Source organism: Pseudophryne corroboree, chromosome 9, assembly GCF_028390025.1.
Source record: "Pseudophryne corroboree isolate aPseCor3 chromosome 9, aPseCor3.hap2, whole genome shotgun sequence".
In the NCBI taxonomy this organism is placed as follows: domain Eukaryota; kingdom Metazoa; phylum Chordata; class Amphibia; order Anura; family Myobatrachidae; genus Pseudophryne; species Pseudophryne corroboree.
In genome coordinates this window covers 152,848,123-152,869,669 of record NC_086452.1, presented here as the reverse complement: position 1 = coordinate 152,869,669, position 21,547 = coordinate 152,848,123, and the positions used below count along the sequence as shown (strand labels likewise).

The 21,547-nt window shown below is 46.0% G+C and overlaps 1 protein-coding gene across 1 annotated transcript in view; it reads right to left on the bottom strand.

The window, feature by feature from the left end:
- ABCA4 (ATP binding cassette subfamily A member 4) overlaps window positions 1-21,547 on the bottom strand; it is a 502,596-nt gene that overhangs the window by 271,969 nt on the left and 209,080 nt on the right. Inside the window, exons 14-16 of the mRNA XM_063941498.1 lie at window positions 20,626-20,848; window positions 8,657-8,878; window positions 6,404-6,608 (exon numbers count right to left, since the gene is read on the bottom strand). Of these exons, the coding sequence (XP_063797568.1) occupies window positions 6,404-6,608; window positions 8,657-8,878; window positions 20,626-20,848 (650 nt within the window). The remainder of the gene's footprint in view (window positions 1-6,403; window positions 6,609-8,656; window positions 8,879-20,625; window positions 20,849-21,547) is intronic.

The following is a 21,547-nucleotide window of genomic DNA, read 5'->3' as shown; positions in this document are numbered from 1 at the left end:
GTATCAGTTTTTGAATTGCATCCTGTAAATTTATACTTGCCTCCTGAGAAGCTGGTAAGCCTGACTTGAAGAATCTGTGAGGTGGGAGGTCCTGAAACTCCAGTCTGTATCCCTGGGCGATGAGCTCTTTGACCCATTGATCCTGGCATGATGTCGCCCATACATGAATGAAATCTTTTAACCGGGCTCCCACCTGCCCGTCTTCCAGGCAGAGAGATCCACCGTCATGCTGAAGGCTTTGAGGAAGCAGTACCAGAATTCTGTTCCCGTGAACCTGCAGTTGCTTGTTTTCTGGGTTTACCTCTATTGCCTTTGAAGGCTGCAGAAGAACCCTTGGCTTTATTTTAAAATTTTGTTGTCCGAAAAGGACTGCAGAGTCGGAGCAGAATAGGCCTTCCTAACTGGGGGGGCTGCGGAAGGAAGATATGTAGACTTACCTGCCGTAACCTTGGATATCCACGTATCCAGTTCGTCACCAAACAGGGCCTTGCCTGTGAAAGGTAGGCTTTCCACCCCCTTTTATGGAATCTGCATCAACCGTCCACTGACGTAACCACAGGCCCCTGCGTGCAGACACTGCCATGGCTGTGGTACGTGCATTAAGCAATCCAATTTCTTTTATGGCTTCCACCATAAAATTTGCAGAGTCCTGTATATAGCGCAGGAGTAAAATAGGTCCCTCTTTGTAAGGAATCTAACCCCTCAATTAGGTTACCCGACCATTTTGCAATGGCCCTAGTGATCCAAGCACAAGCTAAAGTGGGTCTCTGGGCCACCCCCGCAGCTGTGTATACAGACTTGAGAGTGGTCTCAATCTTGCGGTCAGCCACATCCTTTAAGGAGGCTGCCCCCGGGACCGGTAAGACTATCTTACAGGACAATCTAGATACCGATGCGTTAACAAGCGGTGGGTTTTCCCATTTTTTCCTATCGTCCTGAGGAAAAGGGAAGGATGTCAGTAACCTTTTAGGGATCTGAAACTTCTTGTCAGGATTAACCCAAGTTTCTTCAAATAGGGAATTTAATTCCTTAGATGCAGGAAAAATAGCAAAGGATTTCTTTTTTACATTAAAATAAGATTCCTCCTCATCCTCTGTCGCTTTGTCAGGAATGTGCAGGACATCTCTAATAGCTTCTATCAGAGCCTGTACTCCCTGTGACAAAGCTGCATCCCCACCTCCCGAGTCCACCTCATCCTCCTCAACGTCTGATACATCATCATCAGTATCAGTCCGCAGGATTTGGGCCAGTGTACGCTTTTTGTGGACAAATGGCAGGGATCTGAGACGCCGGAATGGCCACTGAATCTCTATTCATTAGGTCATCTATCGACTGTCTTAAGTATTGCGTCTCCTTCTCATTTTGGGATAATTTATGGGAAATATTCGAGATCATCCCTTTCAATGACTCTAACCATACAGGTCCAGATCCACTAGCCCAGGGTTGGAGAACCTGCGGCCCTCCAGCTGTTGTTAAACTACACATCCCAGCATGCCCTGCAACAGTTTTAACATGGCCAAATAGCAAAACTGTAGAAAGGCATGCTTGTATGTGTAGTTCAACAACAGCTGGAGGGCCAAAGGTTCCCCACCCCTGCACTAGCCTAAGAATGTGTACTATCCTGAGTACACTGCAGTGATCCCCCTGAGTGAGACACACTCCTTTGACATAGTAAAATGTGAAAGAACCCACACACACAGGACAATAGGTTAAAAGCACAGTTAACCCACACAGAGCCCCCTAGGGAGACACAGAGTATGATGGAGCCAGCCACACCGCGCCCCTATAGCTAATTTCCAAGTTTAGCTGGCTAGCAAACTAAGTAGGGGCTTAGTATACTATTATTGCTCCCCCCCCCCTTGCTATGACCCCCTGGTACCACTGAGGTGATCTGGAGTCTTTGTGGAGGAGCAGCTCTTTCCTGCCAGCCTGTCTGTGTATAGCTGCAGAGGGAAAATGGTGCTGGTGAGCTGCTGGATCTGCTCATAGTGAAGCCCCGCTCCCTTAATGGCACGCGGTCTTCACGTTTTTTTATACTGGCTGAGGTCATATTTCTGCTCTACAGTGGGTTAAAACCCCTGTAAGATGTACTGCCAGTGTGGGTATTAATATTATGGCTTCATCGCGCCCCTCACAGCGGACCACGCAGCATCCTGCATGTTTCTGAAGCCTGGAGCCGCAGCCTGCTTGTCAGCGCTGTGCTCCTACCCTTGTGCCGCCATTACAACCGGCAACCCGCTAACCGGTACGCCGCCCACCTACTCACCACTCTTCTTATTTCTGGCTCTGTTAGGGAAGGCGGAGTGCTGCGGGTCTGTACGCTCGCCGTGGTGGGGCTTGCGAATAGGTTCCTCAGGAGCTCAGTGTCAGGAATCAACTTACTGCAGCTGCACCTGTCCGCCGGTGCAACCTCCATCTGAGGCTCCCATGTCTCGCTGCCACTGGTCACCTTGTCGCTTAATGCCATTCTGTGCCTAAAGGACACTCCTGTTGTCAGCAGGCGTGCACGCTCGCCGCATTCCCGCCAAGCCACGGCATGGGCGCCACCATGACAGTCCCCATCAGTTCTTCCGCATCAGCCAATCCAGAGCCTGGCCGCACCTCCCATTCAATCCCAACTAATACCTGCAGACCGGGGGACATATCAGGAGCAGCAGGGCGAGTCAGTCCTTGCCTTGGACTTCGTGTCATTCCTCTGACCTGTGTCTCTGGCTCCATTCTCCAGTTCCACCTTGTACCTGCTCTGCCTTCCAGCCTGGTCCTGCACTGCCGTGGAACCACAAGCACCAGCAACCCGGGTACCTGTGATCAGCTTCACACCTTATCCAGCTACAGTGTGCTCCAGCCCTCTGCAGTAGAGACTCTCCTCCAGGTGCATCTCGTTAACCTACACCTGTTCGGCAGCCTGCAAGCTGCCAATGTTATTCCAACCTGCACTGAGGATTTAAACCACTAGTTCCTGTCTCCTGCAAACAGTTACCTGGCTCGCTATTCCCACCATCATCCCTGCTCTGCTCCACGATCCAGGAACCATCGGTTCCCATACCGATACATCGGTCCCCTGGTCGATTGTTGCTCACGTCACAGACTTTGCCATAGACTTTCAGCCCACAATTGCATATCTTCTGTTGTCATCAGTATTCCTGCAACCATATTGTTTGAATCAATTGCTAAATAAACAACACAGCGCACATGCGCAGGAATCTCATCCAGCCTCCTCGTTTTCTTCATCCCATCTCCACTGACCCACTAGTGCCCTCTCCGGGAACACAAACTAGACAGAGCCTGACACTCAGTGTCCTGTCAGCGGGGAACGGGACCATTAACCCTAAGGAGGTTGGGCCGTTCCCCCCCATAAGTCCCACGAAGCAGGCAGTCTGGTGCTAACTAGACCTGCCTGAAAACAAAAAATAGAAATAAATGCAGACAACTCTTCAGGAGCTTCCCAAACGTGACCGGCTCCTCTGGGCACATTTTCTAAACTGAGTCTGGTAGGAGGGGCATAGAGGGAGGAGCTAGTGCACACTATTGATTTCTTAAAGTGCCCAAGGCTCCTAGTGGACTTGTCTATACCCATGGTACTAATGTGGACCCCAGTATCCTCTAGGATATAAGAGAAATTAAGCACGGAACTCTTTGTGTATAGGGTGCCTGCGACAGCGATGCCAAATCTAGTGCATGCCAAATCTAGTGAGATCGCTCATTTCACCGCTGGGTTAAATGAGTGTCCCCAAAAGCCCTCCCCCCTGTCCCTCACCCCTCGCTCAGCACACATCGTGCTGAGTGCTGATCGGGGGGAGAGATGTGTGTTGAGCGGTCTGTGCTAGATCGCTCAGCACACATCGCCCCTGTGTGTACGGGGCTTAAGATACATTCTGCTCCAGGAGATGCCTGAGCAATGAAATTGTTGTTTAGGACTTTCAGTTCTATCAGTGATCCTATTACTGAAAACCCTAAGGGGACTATTTACTAATTATCGTGTCCTAAACCCAATCACTATAATTTCTTATCGCTGCTAATCGTCAGTAAGCAGTGTCGGACTGGAGCGTGAAGGGTCCACCGGGGGGTATGCAGTGGTATGGGCCCATGATTATAGGTGTGGCCAGCCACCGTAGAGGTTTGGCTAACCATTATAGATTACCTGGTCTGGACTCCTTGATAATTTATATAGTGATTAATGTAGTGCATGCATGATAATGTGCCAGTCAGATTAATGACAGCAATGTACTGTAGAGAATATATCATAATCCTGTGCAGTATAAGGTAACATATGTATAATATATAATTCAAGTGCATAGTCTAGAACCTGATTCCTAGAGGAGGAGGGGGGCCCAGGCAGAGGGGCCTACCGGTGGTTTCCCCTGTACCCCTGTGAGCCAGTCCGAGCCTGTCAGTAAGAAATTATAGATTGCATGAACAAATACCCACAGAGATAGGGTCTCCAAAGGAAGCCCATCCCTGCGGTGTGTAAGAAGTGAAGGGATGGCTAATGCTATTCCTTCACTTCTTCGGGAGCACTGCTTCACATGCAAGGTCTACTTACCGTGCATAGGGGGTAATTCCAAGTTGATCGCAGCAGGATTTTTGTTAGCAGTTGCGCAAAACCATGTGCACTGCAGGGGAGGCAGATATAACATGTGCAGAGAGAGTTAGATTTGGGTGTGGTGAGTTCAATCTGCAATCTAGATTGCAGTGTAAAAATAAAGCAGCCAGTATTTACCCTGCACAGAAACAAAATAACCCACCCAAATCTAACTCTCTCTGCAAATGTTATATCTGCCTCCCCTGCAGTGCACATGGTTTTGCCCAACTGCTAAAAAATGTCCTGCTGCGATCAACTTGGAATTACCCCCTTAGTTGCAAAGTTTACAAAAAAAGCACAAAAGACCTCTCAGAGTGGCTCAGTCATACCAGGCGTCTCGCTCTGTATGATGTATTGAGGACTCATTGGTAGCAAGTGCACTCAGTATACACAGAATAATTACAAGGGCTTTGAGAAATAATAAAATAAACTGGAGGTTGGTTTCACTGCCTCCTTCAGCTCACAATTTAATTGTCATTAATCTCATTAATTCAGAAAGCTCTATCCTAGCTTGTCATGCTGTACCATGGAGATGGAACCACAGAGGTGTGGGAGGTAAAAGAGAGAGACAGTGCCTTTTATCTACTAAAGCTGACAATGCATAATAATCCGAGCACTTGACACATCTAAATGCAGAGTGCTGTGTCCACACAGATCCCACAGGAATGCAGATTGACAAATGCTCAGGTGACTAGGCAGACGCAACTGGTTCTATCAGCTGGCATGAGTGAAGAGGGATAATTAGAGCGTGGGAGGCAGGCTAGGCCGGAGAGACAGAGAATGTGTGTGGAGGAGAGTAAGCCAGTTAAGTAAAAGGCAGCGAGGGCTCTTGTATTTGGGGAGTCATTAGGGGAAATGATAAGCAGAACATGAAAGGGAGTGTCCTGGGAATGCATAATATGTAAGCATTACTTGGAGAGAGAGCTCTTCTCCTTCTGGCTGAGACATCAGTTACTACTATTGCTGAAAACAGCAGCATTCAAATAAATGAACATTTCTGTTGATGTCTTAATTATTGGTTCAGATTTTAGCTGTTTGGAGTCAGTTTTTGTTGACAACAACCTCACAAAGACAGTGAGTAGAGTAAGGGAAATTTCAAAGCCACAATCCATATGCAAATAAGACGGTCCAAAATGCTTGGAATGAGATTTACATGACAGCCCATAGTATGGGCTTCACTGGATTGGAAAATCTGCCTGGCATTGCTCGCACAGAGACCCATGGGACCCTAGGCAACATACTGGCATGGGACCTGGTCCCCCTCCATGTGTCATAAAAACAACAACATTACACTGGGCTAGGATGATCCTGCCACCTCAGTGCTCACTGAGCCCTAGTCAGACAACTAGGATGGATAAGAAATTTGGCCTGATTCATGGTTGTAAGTAAAGCAAATTATCAAGCAACTGGCCAAATCCACGTGGAACTGCAGGCAGGGCAGATGTAACATGTGCAGAGAGATCTAGATTTGGGTGGGGTGTGTTCAAACTGAAATCTAATTTGCAGTGTAAAAATAAAGCAGTCAGTATTAACCACGCACAGAAACAATATAACCCAATTGTAAAATATCTCTGTCCATGTTACATCTAACCTACGTGCAGTGCAACATGGTACTGCCCAGTTGCTTGATAATTTGCTTTACTTACAAATATGAATCAGGCACATAGTTAGGCTATGATTGTTTAGCTTTCTCGATGCAGGACAAGTTGAACAGCATGTGAAGTTTTATATGGACATTGCACAAAATAAATAAGTATAGTAAAAAAATTAAATATTTTTGCATATCCAGAAAACACTAAATCCTTCTAGCTAGTAGCCTACCTGGAAACACATGGTCTATATACCATGCAAGAACCCAGTACACAAAAGCATCAAAGAGCATCATGGTAATGGAGAAGAAGAAACTGTATTCATCGCCCTCCACTGGGCTTTTCCGTATGTTGCCAAACTGTAGGCCAAGGCCTTGTTCTTCATACCTAGATAAATATTCTGTTCCAAATCCAAATGCCACTGGGGACAGGAAGCTCTGCAACAAGAGAAAATGCATGTATAAGCTAAAGCAGACCTACCAGGTCCCATGATATTATTAAACCCACCCAATAACAAGTGTCTTTACATATTTGGCAGCTCCCTCCTAAAGGTAACGATGATGTGAAATCTAGTGCATGAAAAATTCTGAACCATCCAGTTATCAGGTCATTAAAATCTTGACTATGGTCATAGTTACCACCATCAGTGATCACTGTAAAGCATGATACCACTATACAGGGCAGGTACTGCTGCCCGTGACACCTGTATTTGGCATAAAGAGCACCTGAACTGGCACCCAGAGGTCTGGAAAGCCTTTGACTAGATGCTCTAGGTGCTCAGTTTCTCCCTCAGTCCTCTGGCAACTTGCCACAGGGCCATCCAAAGCGTTTTCAGAATGCTCATTGTGAGGCAGTAGGGATATCACATGGTGCTATTTAGCCTATTATAGACCTATCTGAGAGTATTTTAAGCTTAAAGCCCTGACATATCGGTAGGAACTGGAAAATGTGCATACAATTTTGCCAACACAAAATGGGGCCCATCCCAGCTATTTGCAAACGCAATCCTGGTATAAGAAATCAGCGGTCATTGGCCCTCATTCTGAGTTGCTCGCTCGCTAGCTGCTTTTAGCAGCAGTGCAAACGCTAAGCTGCCGCCCTCTGGGAGTGTATCTTAGCTTAGCAGAAGTGCGAACGATAGGTTAGCAGAACAGTGCTGAAATGTTTCCATGCAGTTTCTGAGTAGTTCCAGACCTACTCCTACCTTGCGATCACTTCAGTCTATTTAGTTCCTGTTTTGACGTCACAAACACGCCCTGCGTTCGGCCAGCCACTCTCCCGTTTCCCCAGGCATGCCTGCGTTATCTTCTGACACGCCTGCGTTTTTCAGCACCTCCCAGAAACGCCCCTTTCCTGTCAATCACTCACCGATCAGCCGAGCGACTGAAAAGAATCGCTCGACCTTGTATAAAACTGCATAGTTTTGTGTGAAAGTACTTTGCGCGTGCGCACTGCGGCCCATACCCATGTGCAGAACAGCCATTTTTTAGCCTGATTGCTGCGCTGCGAACAATGGCAGCTAGCGATCAACTCGGAATGACCCCCATTATACCTACTGTAAGTGTGAGTTTCTACTTTCCCAATTTAGTAGGAAGAAGAGGCAATGTTGGGATACAAATACGCAGAGTGTACTCGGACTGCTAATGAACTACTCAATTTACTGGTAGAATCCATGACCAGCACCTAATCACAGGGAACTTGTTTCTCTAGCCACAGCCATCAAGGAAACAGTGCTTCCTCCCTTACATTGATATTCTCAATCCCTATCACAGCTGTCTTCTTTTGACAATAATATCCTACTCTCCTACTCTCCGGATCCTGCAGGAGACATCAGATTTTTCTTTTAGTCCCCCGTACCCCAGAGTGGGCACACCTCCTGAATCCTGGTCACTTCCTAGTGAAGTGAGCAGAATGAGGAGAATAATACCAGGAAGGTCAGCACAGAAGGGAGTCTAGTAAAGCGATGCTATATTAATCACGTCATTTTGGCCCAGACCCCTATTCAATTTATGCATGAGCCGCAACATTTTTCCACTAGGGGTGGTGCCTAATGATGCAAATGGCCTAGCTGCGCCCCATCAGCGCCCACCTGCATCTCATCTCCGGGCTTCTCCCAAAGAGGAAACAACAAAAGTAGGTAAGTATGGACAATATGCATTTTTAATAGTATTTTGTCAACGGCAAATATATTTATATGCAGTGATGGCTTCTCTTTGAGGCTGCTGAAGCATTGGGGTCTATTTTTACTCTTTGCACAACCTTACTGCAAAACCTGGCTGCACCATTGTGTCTGGTGAAGCGGCACAAGTACTCTTACCACTGCCAGCCAGCTGCCCTACAGTAGTTTTGGGCTAAGTTGTAGATACAGAAGATAAGCAGGAACATACAATCTGTTCTCTCTCCATGCACAGAAAATTTGAAGCAAAACATAAATATCCAGACATTACAATTTTTTAGTAAAATCTAGATAGATATGGAGACTTACTGCTATAGTTTTCAATTTGAAAGTCATACGGTCCTGCCAAGCAAAGCACAGGATGTGCGGCAAGTAGAGTGTGAAATAAATGACTCCGCTGCAGGCAGCTGCCAAGTTGGCTTTAGAGAAGAAGACGCTCATGAGGAACGACTGCATGATAGTGGACAGAGTGAAAGCCATCAGAAACAAGAAGAGGATTATGGGATTGCTGTAGTGAAGTACTCCGCCACCCTGCAAACAGAACAGGAAAACCAATCAGCATGGGATCTGTTTTGTATGGAAAAGAATAGAATGTTGGAAAATGGGATTTTGACACAATCATTCTAGATAAGAAAGGAGGAAATACAGCAGAACTCACACATTAGGACTCTCTGGATGCATCTGAACAATCTACAGTAGCACTGTTTGTATTACTTAAGTAGTGGCTAAAACACATAAGGTCACAAGAGTTACTCCTATTGTACATGCAGAACAGTCAGCAACAGTGATTTTCTTCTGAGCAGGTCAATTAAACACTTAACAATCATGATGTGCTGCTCATATTCAGTTCTGTGCAAAAAGGACATTTTCAGTCTATATTCTTTGAGTATCGGGAAACAAAAACGTATTCATAGGGCCTCATGTAGAGTAGATCGCTAACAGAGTGTCATTTCCACACACAAAAAGCAGTAAGTAAAATTACACTCCTATGTTGATGCATGATACGCAGCAAGCATGCATGTCGGCAATAGTAGCATGCTTTCGGTATACAAAAGATTTCAGATGTACTTACAATCATGTACTTAATACTTAAACCATTTGTTTTGCATGTAAAAAATGCATTAGGCATTGATAAAATGTCAAAACCATCAGTAATATAGCAGAAAGTCTTTGTCCTGACACAAAATAGTAATGTACACAAGAGATTCAGGCGATGGGCGTCCGGGGACGGGAACGCGCCTTTGTGGTAGGGGGAGGCAGGAGACGCAGACGTATCATGGTTGTTTCCGGGGCTGGCCGACGACCTCGCCTGCATTTCTTGCGATAACAAACATGGCAGGGGTCAAAATCTATTCTATGCAATCGCTATTGGATTGCGATCGCATCGTGGGGCAGCGCCACACATGCTGACCGGCCGCCACAGCAAAATCTGCAACCATCTCTGAATCACACCCCAGAAACGGGCTAACACAACAGGAAAGTGAGATACATTTACAAGAATAAGCAACTAGATTGCATTTATAATGGCCAAGGTGCTTTTGTAAAAATAAATACATTGAGGGCTTATTTATCAAGCCAATTTTACCTTAAAATAATACAGAAATGGAGATTCCACATGATTTAGGTTTTTAAAAAGAGGCTAACGCATGAGATATCAGAAAGATCTCCTGTGGTAGGCTACACACCACTGCAGAGCGCAGTCCCCATTATTGGCCCCATTAACAAGTGAGCTTTTCAGAGCTTGGCCCCAGTTAGCTAACAACATATTCCGATAGTATTAGCTGCTATGTGGCTATAGGTGCATTATCACCGGAGAGTGATTTCTCGACCTTATGGCAGCACATGTGTAGTGTCAGAACATGCCGTGAGGTGATGGTATTAGTTATCTCTTCACTCCTAGCCTCTTCACCAAGATAAATATGCCCCTGAATGAGTAACATTATGCACTCCTTAAATGCTAGGCCCACCTAGTGCTACCACCAGCCCTGACTGTACATACAGCACAATCTTTAGCCTGCATGCCATTAGCGTCCATATCAGAGACACTTCGCCTATAAGTGCCTCATAAAAATACCTACATACTGTAGTCTGGAAAATAAATATATATATATATATATATCAAAAAAGGAGATTGACTCACTGATTGACTCATCACGAAAGCTCTTGAACCACAAGGCCTACAACCTTGAAACTTGGCAGGTAGCTTCTCCTTTTATTATTATTATTATTATTATCCTTTATTTATATGGCGCCACAAGGGTTCCGCAGCGTCCAATTACTCCTTAGGTCCCAGGTGCTTGCTAAGAACCGGTTTTCCAAATGTCACTGCCCCTCCACAGAAATCCCCAAAAATGGATGTGTGTCTGTATGTATGTATGTATGTATGTATGTATGTATGTATATATGTATGTTCCAGCATAACTCCGGAATGCCTGCAGTAATTCACACCAAACTTGGTACACATATGACTTACAATCTGGGAACAAACACTGTGGGGGTAACACACCCCTAGCACCCCTAGGAGTGAGGCAGCAGCACAGAGTATTTCTGCAGACAGCATAACTCTGGAATGCATGGACAAATTTACACCAAACTTGCTACACATATGACTTATAATTGGGGAACAAACACTGTGCAGGTAAAACACCCCTAGCACCCCTAGGAGTGAGGCAGCAGCACAGACTATTTCAGCAGTCAGCATAACTCTGGAATGCCTGGTGCAATTTACACCAAACTTGGTACACATATGACTTACAATCTGGGAACAAACACTGTGGGGGTAACACGCCCCTAGCACCCCTAGGGGTGGGCCAGCAGCACAGACTATATCAGGAGTCAGGACATGCATGATATGTCAGTGATGACAGGGCTTCATGTGACAGTGGCAGTGACATGATGTGAGGAGGGGAATGGAGGTAGCAGGAAGCCACACGCTGAGAGTTATATAGTGGGAGGAGCAGTGTCCCCAGCAGCACAGAGTATATTAGGAGATGCATGATATGTCAAGCAGGACAGGGCTGCATGTGACAGGGGCAGTGACATGATGTCAGCAGGGGAATGGAGGTAACACAAACCCACACACTGAGAGTTATATAGTGGAAGTAGCATGGTCCCCCAGCAGCACAGAGTATATCAGTAGAGCAAGAAAGTGCTGCGCTATATAAAAAAAACCTGTAAATAAATTGATCATTTCACAGGGGCACTGACATGATGTGAGGAGGGAAATGGAGGCAGCAAGAAGACACAGACTTGTATAGAGTTGTATAGTGGGAAAAGCAAGGTCCCTTGGGGGACCAAAAAGGGGTCCGGCCACTACACAAAGTGGATCAGGGAAGCAAGATATGCCTCTATACTAGATATCCAACCAACATCAAATAGGATTTTGATACCTACCGGTAAATCCTTTTCTCCTAGTCCGTAGAGGATGCTGGGGTCCACTTCATGACCATGGGGTATAGATAGTTCCGCAGGAGCCATGGGCACTCTTAAGACTTTTCAATGGGTGAGTACTGGCTCCTCCCTCTATGCCCCTCCTCCAGACCTCAGTTATAGGAACTGTGCCCAGGGAGACAGACATTTCGAGGAAAGGATTTACTTTAATACTAGTGGTGAGATACATACCAGCTCACACCTCAACCATGCCGCACAACATGGCATTCAACAGAACACACGCCAACAGGCATGAACCAATTACAGCAACATGCTGAAACTAATATAACACAACTTGTGTAACTCTAATAACAAAACTACAGGTAAAGTACGCACTGGGACGGGCCCCCAGCATCCTCTACGGACTAGGAGAAAAGGATTTACCAGTAGGTATCAAAATCCTATTTTCTCATACGTCCTAGAGGATGTTGGGGTCCACTTCATGACCATGGGGTTTATACCAAAGCTCCAGTAAGGGCGGGAGAGTGCGGATGAGCCTGCAGCACCGATTGACCGAACTTGAGGTCTTCATCGGCCAAGGTGTCAAACTTGTAGAATTTTGCAAATGTGTTTGACTCCGACCAAGTAGCTGTTCGGCAAAGTTGCAATGCCGAGACCCCCTGGGCAGCCGCCCAGGATGAGCCCACCTTCCTAGTGGAATGGGCCTTCACCGACGTCGGTAACTGCAATCCAGCCGTAGTATGAGCGTGCTGAATCGTACCTCTGATCCAACGCGCAATAGTCTGCTTGGAAGCAGGATACCCAATCTTGTTGGGAGCATACAGGACAAACAAAGACTCTGTTTTCCGTATTCGAGCTGTTCTAGCGACATAAATCCTCAAAGCCCTAACCACATCTAGAGACTTTGACTCAGTGAACGTGTCAGTAACTACTGGCACCACAATAGGTTGGTTTATGTGGAAAGATGAAACCACCTTTGGAAGAAAATGTTGATGAGTTCTCAACTCTGCCCTATCTACATGGAAGACAAGGCCCCCAATTCAGACACCCGCCGTGCGGATGCCAATGCCAAAAGCATCACCACTTTCCAAGTGAGAAACTTCAACTCTATCTCTTGTAGAGGCTCAAACCAATCCGATTGAAGGAACTGCAACACCACATTAAGGTCCCATGGTGCCACTGGAGGCACAAATGGAGGCTGGATGTGTAGAACCCCTTTCACGAAGGTCTGAACCTCTGGAAGAGAGGCCAATTGTTTTTGGAAGAACACTGACAAGGCCGAAATCTGGACCTTGATTGACCCCAATCGAAGGCCCGCCTCCACACCAGCCTTCAGAAAATGGTGAAAACGTCCCAACTAAAACTCTTCCGTAGGAGCTTTCTTAGATTCACACAAGACACATATTTTCTACAAATACGGTGGTAATGTTTCGACGTTACTCCTTTCCTGGCCTGAATAAGGGTGGGGATGACTTCCTTGGGAATACCCTTTCGGGCTAGGATCCGGCGCTCAACAGCCATGCCATCAAACGTAGCCACGGTAAGTCTTGATACACGCACGCTCCCTGCTGCAGCAGGTCCTCGCGAAGAGGAAGAGGCCGAGGATCTTCTATGAGCAACTCCTGAAAATCTGGGTACCAAGCCCTCCTTGGCCAGTCTGGGGCAATGAAGATTGCTCAAACTCTTGTTCTTCTTATGATCCTGAGCACTTTTGGGATCAGCGGAAGTGGAGGGAAGACATACACCGACCGGAACACCCACTGGGCCTCTAGCGCATCCACTGCTATTGCTTGATGGTCTCTCAACCTGGAACAATATCTCTGAAGCTTCTTGTTGAGACGAGATGCCATCATGTCTACTTGAGGAACTCCCCAAAGACTTGTCACCTCTGCGAAGACTTCTTGGTGGAGGCCCCACTCTCCTGGATGGAGATCGTGTCTGCTGAGGAAGTCTGCTTCCCAGTTGTCTACTCCCGGAATGAAAATTGCCGACAGAGCCTTTACATGTCTTTCTGCCCAGAGGAGGATCTTTGTCACCTATGCCATTGTCGCTCTGCTTTTCGTTCCGTACCTGCCGGTTTATGTACGCGACTGCTGTTACATTGTCCAACTGGATCTGCACGGGATGATCTTGAAGAAGATGTACCGCTTGTTGAAGGCCGTTGTAAATGGCTCTCAAGTCCAGCACATTTATGTGAAGGCAAGCATCCTGACTTGACCATTTTCCTTGGAAGCTTTCCCCCTGAGTGACAGCTTTCAGCCTCAGAGACTTGCATCCGTGGTTACCAGGACCCAGTCCTGAATCCCGAACCTGCATCCCTCTAGTAGGTGAGAACTGTGTAGCCACCACAGGAGCGAAATCCTGGCTTTTGACGACAGGCTTATCTTCCGGTGCATGTGTAGGTGGGATCCCGACCACTTGTCCAACAGGTCCCACTGGAATACTCTGGCATGGAACCTGCCAAACTGTATGGCCTCGTAGGCCGCCACCATCTTCCCCAACAACCGAATACACTGATGGATCGACACACTTGATGGTTTCAATATCTGTTTTACCATTTTCTGGATTTCCAGAGCCTTTTCCACCGGAAGAAATACTCTCTGGACTTCTGTGTCCAGAATCATCCCAAGAAAAGACAATCTTGTTGCCTGTTCCAACTGTGACTTTGGATAATTTATGATCCAACCGTGTTGTTGGAGTATGAACAGGGAGAGTGTGATGTTTTGTAACAACTGCTCCCTGGATCTCGCCTTTATCAGGAGATCGTCCAGATAAGGAATTATATCGACTCCTTTTTGACGCAGGAGAACCATAATCTCCGCCATCACCTTGGTGAATACCTTCGGCGCCGTGGAGAGACTGAAAGGTAACGTCTGGAATTAGTAATGGCAATCCTGAACCGCAAATCTCAGATAAGCCTGGTGAGGAGGATAAATGGGAACATGCAGGTAAGCATCCTTTATGTCTACAGACACCATGTAGTCCCCCTCCTCCAGACTGGAAATCACTGCCCTCAGTGATCCTATTTTGAACTTGAATCGTTTCAAGTAGAGATTCAGATTTTTTAGGTTTAGGATCGGTCTGACCGAGCCGTCTGGCTTCGGAAACTACAAAAAGGCTTGAATAAAACCCCTCCCCTTGTTGTGACAAAGGTACCAGGACTATGACCTGATCCTGACATAATTTTTGGATTGCCGCTGTTACTGCTTCCCTTTCCGGAAGAGAAGCTGGCAAGGTCGATTTGAAAAATCGGCATGGGGGAACGTCTTGAAACTCCAGCTTGTATCCCTGGGATACTATTTGCAAGACCCAGGGATCCAGGCCAGACAGAATCCAACCTTAGCTGAACAGTTTGAGACGTGCCCCCACCCGAGCGGCCTCTCGCAAAGGAGCGCCAGGGTCATGCTGAAGATTTGGCAGAAGTAGGGGTAGACTTCTGTTCCTGGGAACCTTAAGCCACTGTGGACTTCTTTCCCTTTCCCCTTCCCCTACCTGCAAAGAAGGGGGAACCTCTCGCTTTTTTGTATTTATTGGGCCGAAAGGACTGCATGTGCGGGTGATATGTCTTTTTTGCCGGTGCAGGCGCAGAGGGCAAAAATGTCGACTTACCTGCGGTAGCCGCCGAGACTAACGCATCCAGTCCATCGCCAAATAAGGCCTCACCTTTATATGGGAGAGCCTCCATATTTCTTTTGGAAGCTGCATCCGCGTTCCACAACGCCCACCGAGCCGATACTGCCATGGTAGCGGCTTGTGAACTCAAGAGTCCGATATCTTTCATCACTTCTAGCATGTATGCGGCAGCATCTTTGATATTCCCTAACTTAAGGAGTATCTCATCTTTATCAATCGTGTCAATTTCTGATGACACGCTTTCTGACCATTTTTCAATAGCGCGACTCACCCACGCGCAAGCAATTGTGGACCTGAGCAGCATACCATTGGCAACATAAATGGATTTCAATGTAGTTTCCATCTTTCGGTCTGCCGGCTCTTTTAGTGAAGCCGTGCAAGGTGCAGGGAGAATTACCTTCTTTGTCAACCTGGACAGTGTACTGTCTAAAACGGGGTGACTCCCATTTTTTCCTGTCCTCCACCGGGAAAGGATAAGCTATCTGAATTCTCTTGGGAATTGGAGATTTATTTTCGGGATTCACCCACATCCCTTCAAAGAGAGTATTAAGCTTGTGGGAAGGAGGGAAAGTGACCTTGGATTTCTTTTCTTTATAGAAATAAGCCTTCTCTGAGGTACAGGAGTGGCTTCCGTGACTTCCAGCACTTCCCTTATAGCTACAATCATATATTGTATATTTATTGCCAATTTATGATCTATTTCTCTGGAGTCACTTTCGTCGACACAAGAATCAGTGTCCGTGTCGGTATCAGTATTCACAATATTCGCAAATGGTCTCTTATGTGACCCAGATGTGTCGCCTACGGATGGAAGAACAGAGCCCTGAAAAATCACATCCTCCACAGATTTTCTCCAGCACTCAGCATGAGATTCAGACTTATCTAATCTCCTATTGATATGGGGGGTCATTCCGAGTTGTTCGCTCGCAAGCTGCTTTTAGCAGCTTTGCACACGCTAAGCCGCCGCCTACTGGGAGTGAATCTTAGCTTTTCAAAATTGCGAACGAAAGATTAGCAGAATTTCGAATAGACACTTCTTAGCAGTTTCTGAGTAGCTCCACACTTACTCGGCATCTGCGATCAGTTCAGTGCTTGTCGTTCCTGGTTTGACGTCAAAAACACACCCAGCGTTCGCCCAGACACTCCTCCGTTTCTCCAGCCACTCCCGCGTTTTTCCCAGAAACTGTAGCGTTTTTTCACACACACCCATAAAACGGCCAGTTTCCGCCCAGAAACACCCACTTCCTGTCAATCACATTACGATCACCAGAACGAAGAAAAAACCTCCTAATGCCGTGAGTAAAATACATAACTGCATAGCAAATTTACTTGGCGCAGTCGCACTGCGGACATTGCGCATGCGCATTAGCGACTATTCGCTCCGTTGCGAGAAAAAAATAACGAGCGAACAACTCGGAATGACCCCCATGATGCATACTATCACGTATTTCTTTCACCCATGCAGGCTCTTGATGTGCCGGCAGCGCTACCACATTACACTTCTGTGTCCCTAAAATGGTTTCCTCCGGGGAGGAACTCCCTGCCTCTGACATGTCTTACACACGTGTACAACACACACTCAGACACACTGGGATTTATAGGGGACAGACCCACAGTAAAATCTGTCAGAGGGACACGGTTTAGGAGCAGCCAGTTCACAACCCCAGCGCCAGTATCTAATGCCTGTGAACACAGAATGCCCACTGACATGCAGCGCTTTTTATACAGTAAAACACACTTGTAAAGCACCAAATTCGCTTGTGGCCCCCCTTGTTTTGCACCCTTATACTTGTAGTCAGAAGTGAAGGAGGACCAGCGATGTCTCTGCAGCCTGAGGAGAGAGAAAATGGCGCTGAGCAGTGTGCTGGCTGCCTGAGGAAGAAGCTCCGCCCCCACAATTTTCTTAATATTTATACTGGCGGGGGTACGGCTGTGCCTGGGCATATTATACCCCCTATTTGCCAGTTTATAGAGGTGTTTTTGCAGCCCAGGGCACCCCCCCCCGCGTCCTGCACCCTGCAGTGCGTGTGTGTGTGGGCAGCAATGGCGCGCTGCGCTCCCGCCAGCCGCGCTGTACCTCAGCCATCACTTTACTTGATAGAAGATCTGTCTTCTTCTACTCACCTGTCTTCTGACTTCTGGCTCTGTGAGGGGGGTGACGGCGTGCTGTGGGAGTGAGCATCTAGACACGGCTAGCGTTCAGTACCCTTCAGGAGCTAATGGTGTCCTGTCAGCCAGAAGCAGAGCCATGAAACTCTTCAGGAAGTTGGTTCCTACTTCTGCCCCCTCAGTCCCATGAAGCAGGGAGACTGTTGCCAGCAGTTCTCCCTGAAAATAAAAAACTTAACATAAGTCTTTTCAGAGAAGCTCAGTAGAGCTCCCCAGAGTGCATCCAGTCTGCCTGGGCACATTTCTAAAACTGAGGTCTGGAGGAGGGGCATAGAGGGAGGAGCCAGTTCACACCCATTGAAAAGTCTTAAGAGTGCCCATGGCTCCTGCGGAACCGTCTATACCCCATGGTCATGAAGTGGACCCCAGCATCCTCTAGGACGTATGAGAAATTAACGAACAACTATAATTCTAATTTACCATCCTTATCTCATAGTGAAGCACGGGTATTCAGCTAGTTATATATATTGCGTAACCTGTATTGCTTTAATGGGTGAATAAGCATCCACAATCTCACATACTTTACAGGAAACTTGCTCTGTAAATTCCAACACACATGCCCAGATCCAGCATCAACTAATTTCCTTCCTTGCCAGATCTGCAGACCTGATAGAGCATGTACTGTAAATAATCTAGAGCTGAGGTAATGAACCTGTGGCCCTACAACTACTGTGGAACTGCTAGTCCCTGCATGTGCTGCCAGCAGTCTGGAGCCTCACAAAGCAGTGACACAAATAACTATGACTAATCAGCACTGCCCACTATTTCCTCTGTAATACTTGTAATGCAATCACACAAACAGCCACAACAATTGTTCAAGAATGTTTTGTTTACTAAATGAATTGACCTTTCAGCTACTGTATATGCCTTTATATATCAGGTAGCTAATGGAGAGTATGAGAATATTTTTCTGTGCCATAAAATATACCCTGTTATGCCTCTGAGACCTGAGGGTTAGTTTATATATGTGTGTTGGTGCTTAGAATGTCATTTGATTCCATGGAACTTAGATGGCAATTACCATGTAGTGTAAATTCTGGAGTGTGTTTTCTTACACACAGTTAGGAAACCACTATGAATGGGTCCAGTTATGGGATTATGTTTCACTATGTACATCAGTTGCAGGCAACCTATTGACATTTCTGGGATTTCCTGTAGCCCCAAAGAGGTAAATCAGCCAAGCGAACTTTCCCCTATTGGGTACTCCTCATAGTGAGCAGATTACAATCGCATATTCTATATAATAGGTACGTCTGGAGTCCTTATTTACACTGTCCCTTCATGCACAGCACAAATACAATGTCTTGGATTTCCACCCGTGCCCTCAGATCAGTGTTTCTCAAATCCTGTCCTTATGGCCGAATCATAGTCCAGAGATTAGGGATATATCTGCTTCATAAAACTAATTAAAGTGACCAAGGTAATAATTAAGCCATCTGTTATCATGCATGGATATCCTGAATACCTGGATTGTGAGTGGGCCATGAGGACATGGTTTGGGAAACACTGCCCCAGATGGACTGCCCTGTGCACAATAAGTTGCACAGCTCCATGTAGGTCCCACTCTCTCACTGGTGCGTTCACTGAGTAGTCTCTGAAACTGTAGATCTCCGGGATAATGGCCTTGGCAACATTTTTCTGGAGAATTCTGTGCTGCCGATGAAGAGGTAAGTATAGCCCATGTTAGCAGAGTGTGTGGTGTGGGCCCCTGTGCACCCATTATAGATGCACACATGACTGAATTATGAGGTGTGGTTGGGCAAGATGCATCTGAGCACTGCTGCCTTCAGAAATGTAGGTTTAACATTTTATGAGCATTTAGATGCTGGAAATATAATGGAATGGAGGGAAATTGCCTGGCCTAGAATTATCACTTGGCTGAGAACACTGGGCTGCTTCTTGATTCATCATCTCAAACATTTCCTTTCTTACACTGATCCAATTAAATCATTGATAGATTACTTGTACTTGCATTTTATAGAAGAGAAGTGCTGGAAGATGGGGCTGTGACAATTGATAGAAGGGTACTGTAGGTAGTAGTTGGGCCAGATTAACAATGGAGCGGATGGAGCTACAACTCCGGGCCTCCACATAAAAATAGGCCCATCATCATGATGATAGTAAACCACCCAGCTGACAACAGGATTGGCCATAAATCATAAGTATTACAATTGTATTTTTAATTTTCTCACAAAATTCTGCAATTTTTCTATTTTTATGTATTTTTCTATTTTTTATGTATTTTGTGAGACTGTAGGTCTGATAGTGTAGAGGTGTACACACCCACATGGCACTAACCACACCCACATATCACTGCTCATAGCTCCTCCCCTTCTTAGTATAGGCCCATAAAACATGTGGCCCTTTATCTGGCCTTGGATAGTAGTGACATAACAGAAGGGGCAGATAAATGTTGGACATGGGAATAGCAATCAGTGTATTCTCCTCCAGGATGGCTGTACTGCTACCCCATTAGTGATTCTCTCTATGATGGATTATGTGTGAGAAAGAAATAGAGAATATTGGCACAACTCACGAGCAGAGTGTGAACTGACTGCAGTCTAACCAGATCTTGCCACTGAAACACTGTTTAGCATCCAAACATTTGTGTTTTTCTATAATGGGTGCAATGTGTGCGATGCACATGGGCCCCTTTTGTCCAGTGGGCGCTGACACTGCACCCATGTTTCACTTTCTTACCATTCCGAAGTCCCATGATGGAGCTTCAGCTGGCAAAATGGCCACCACGCATGTGCAGTGGGAATTTGGTCTCCGGAACATGGCGGGTGCCATGTTTCCGGAGACCTGCGCATGTGCAGTAGACTCTGGCACAGTACCAGAGTTTACAGCGCCGTGAAGAGGAGGAGGCCCACTCAGAGCCTGCCCACAGGACCCCTCCTCTGTAAAAATATAAAATGCCCCTGCATCCTAATGTTTTATTTCTCCTGTGGGATCATTAGAATTGCCCCTAAATAGGTTGATAAGAGTTAGCTTGGCCAATCTCAGCTGGAAATATTCTATGGATTACTTTTTTCTTGCACAGAAGAACTTACTTTTGCAACAAAACATAATGAGATGGAACTTACCACAATGGTGATGGTCAAGAGAAGGGTACTAAGTGACATAACACTAAAACTATCAATGAACCAGGTGAACCAAATTACATCATTGGTGACACCCAAGTTCTTCATAGTCTCTTTCAGGCGCAATTCCTTCTCTAGAACAATGTCCTTCACCAGCATGGATACTGAGTATATCCAAGACAACACCATGAAAATGGGAAAGCAGCGATTCAGTGTTATCATAAACCTGTAAAGAGTAAAAAGAGTAAAAGCATTACAAAGGCAAGCAATATTGAATTATATTTAGACAGAAAGAATTCTTCATTAGTTGCCTTACATGAATTTGGTAAATTAGAATCTTACCAAAGTTAGTCAAGTATTACATTGATTTAACTTTTTTCATGTATTCACTATTGATGTAAAGAAAATTTGCACACGTGGAAACAGCGCTCACCAAATACCATGACAAAACATATACATAGTCAAATGATATGAATAAAATACAATCTCCCTTAATTGGATAATAATCCTCATATGATGATAAATGATGGATAGAGATTCACTCTAGGTAATCCTTATATCGAGCCCAATATTCGGATAGGACTAGTGGTATCCCTGAGAGACCTGAAAAATAAGTGCCTCTTTCCCCAATATGAATGGGAATGAAATAAGAGGCACCATTAAACACAGACCATGGTGTAGTACTTTTTTTTAAAAACACGCACCAGTTTAATGCACAGATAAAGCTTACAAGAAGTTAAAAAAAGAGAAGCATATCAAATAAGACTCCATAGGATAACACAGATAGTATATCACCAAGGGGGTCCTTGCAGCCACAGCAAATGATGGTAAAAGATGTGAACAGGCTCTCCAAGTGCCTGATAGCATGCAGAATAAACTCCCAAGGTGGCTGTGTCCAAATGTCCCAGGGTCAGTCACAAATAAA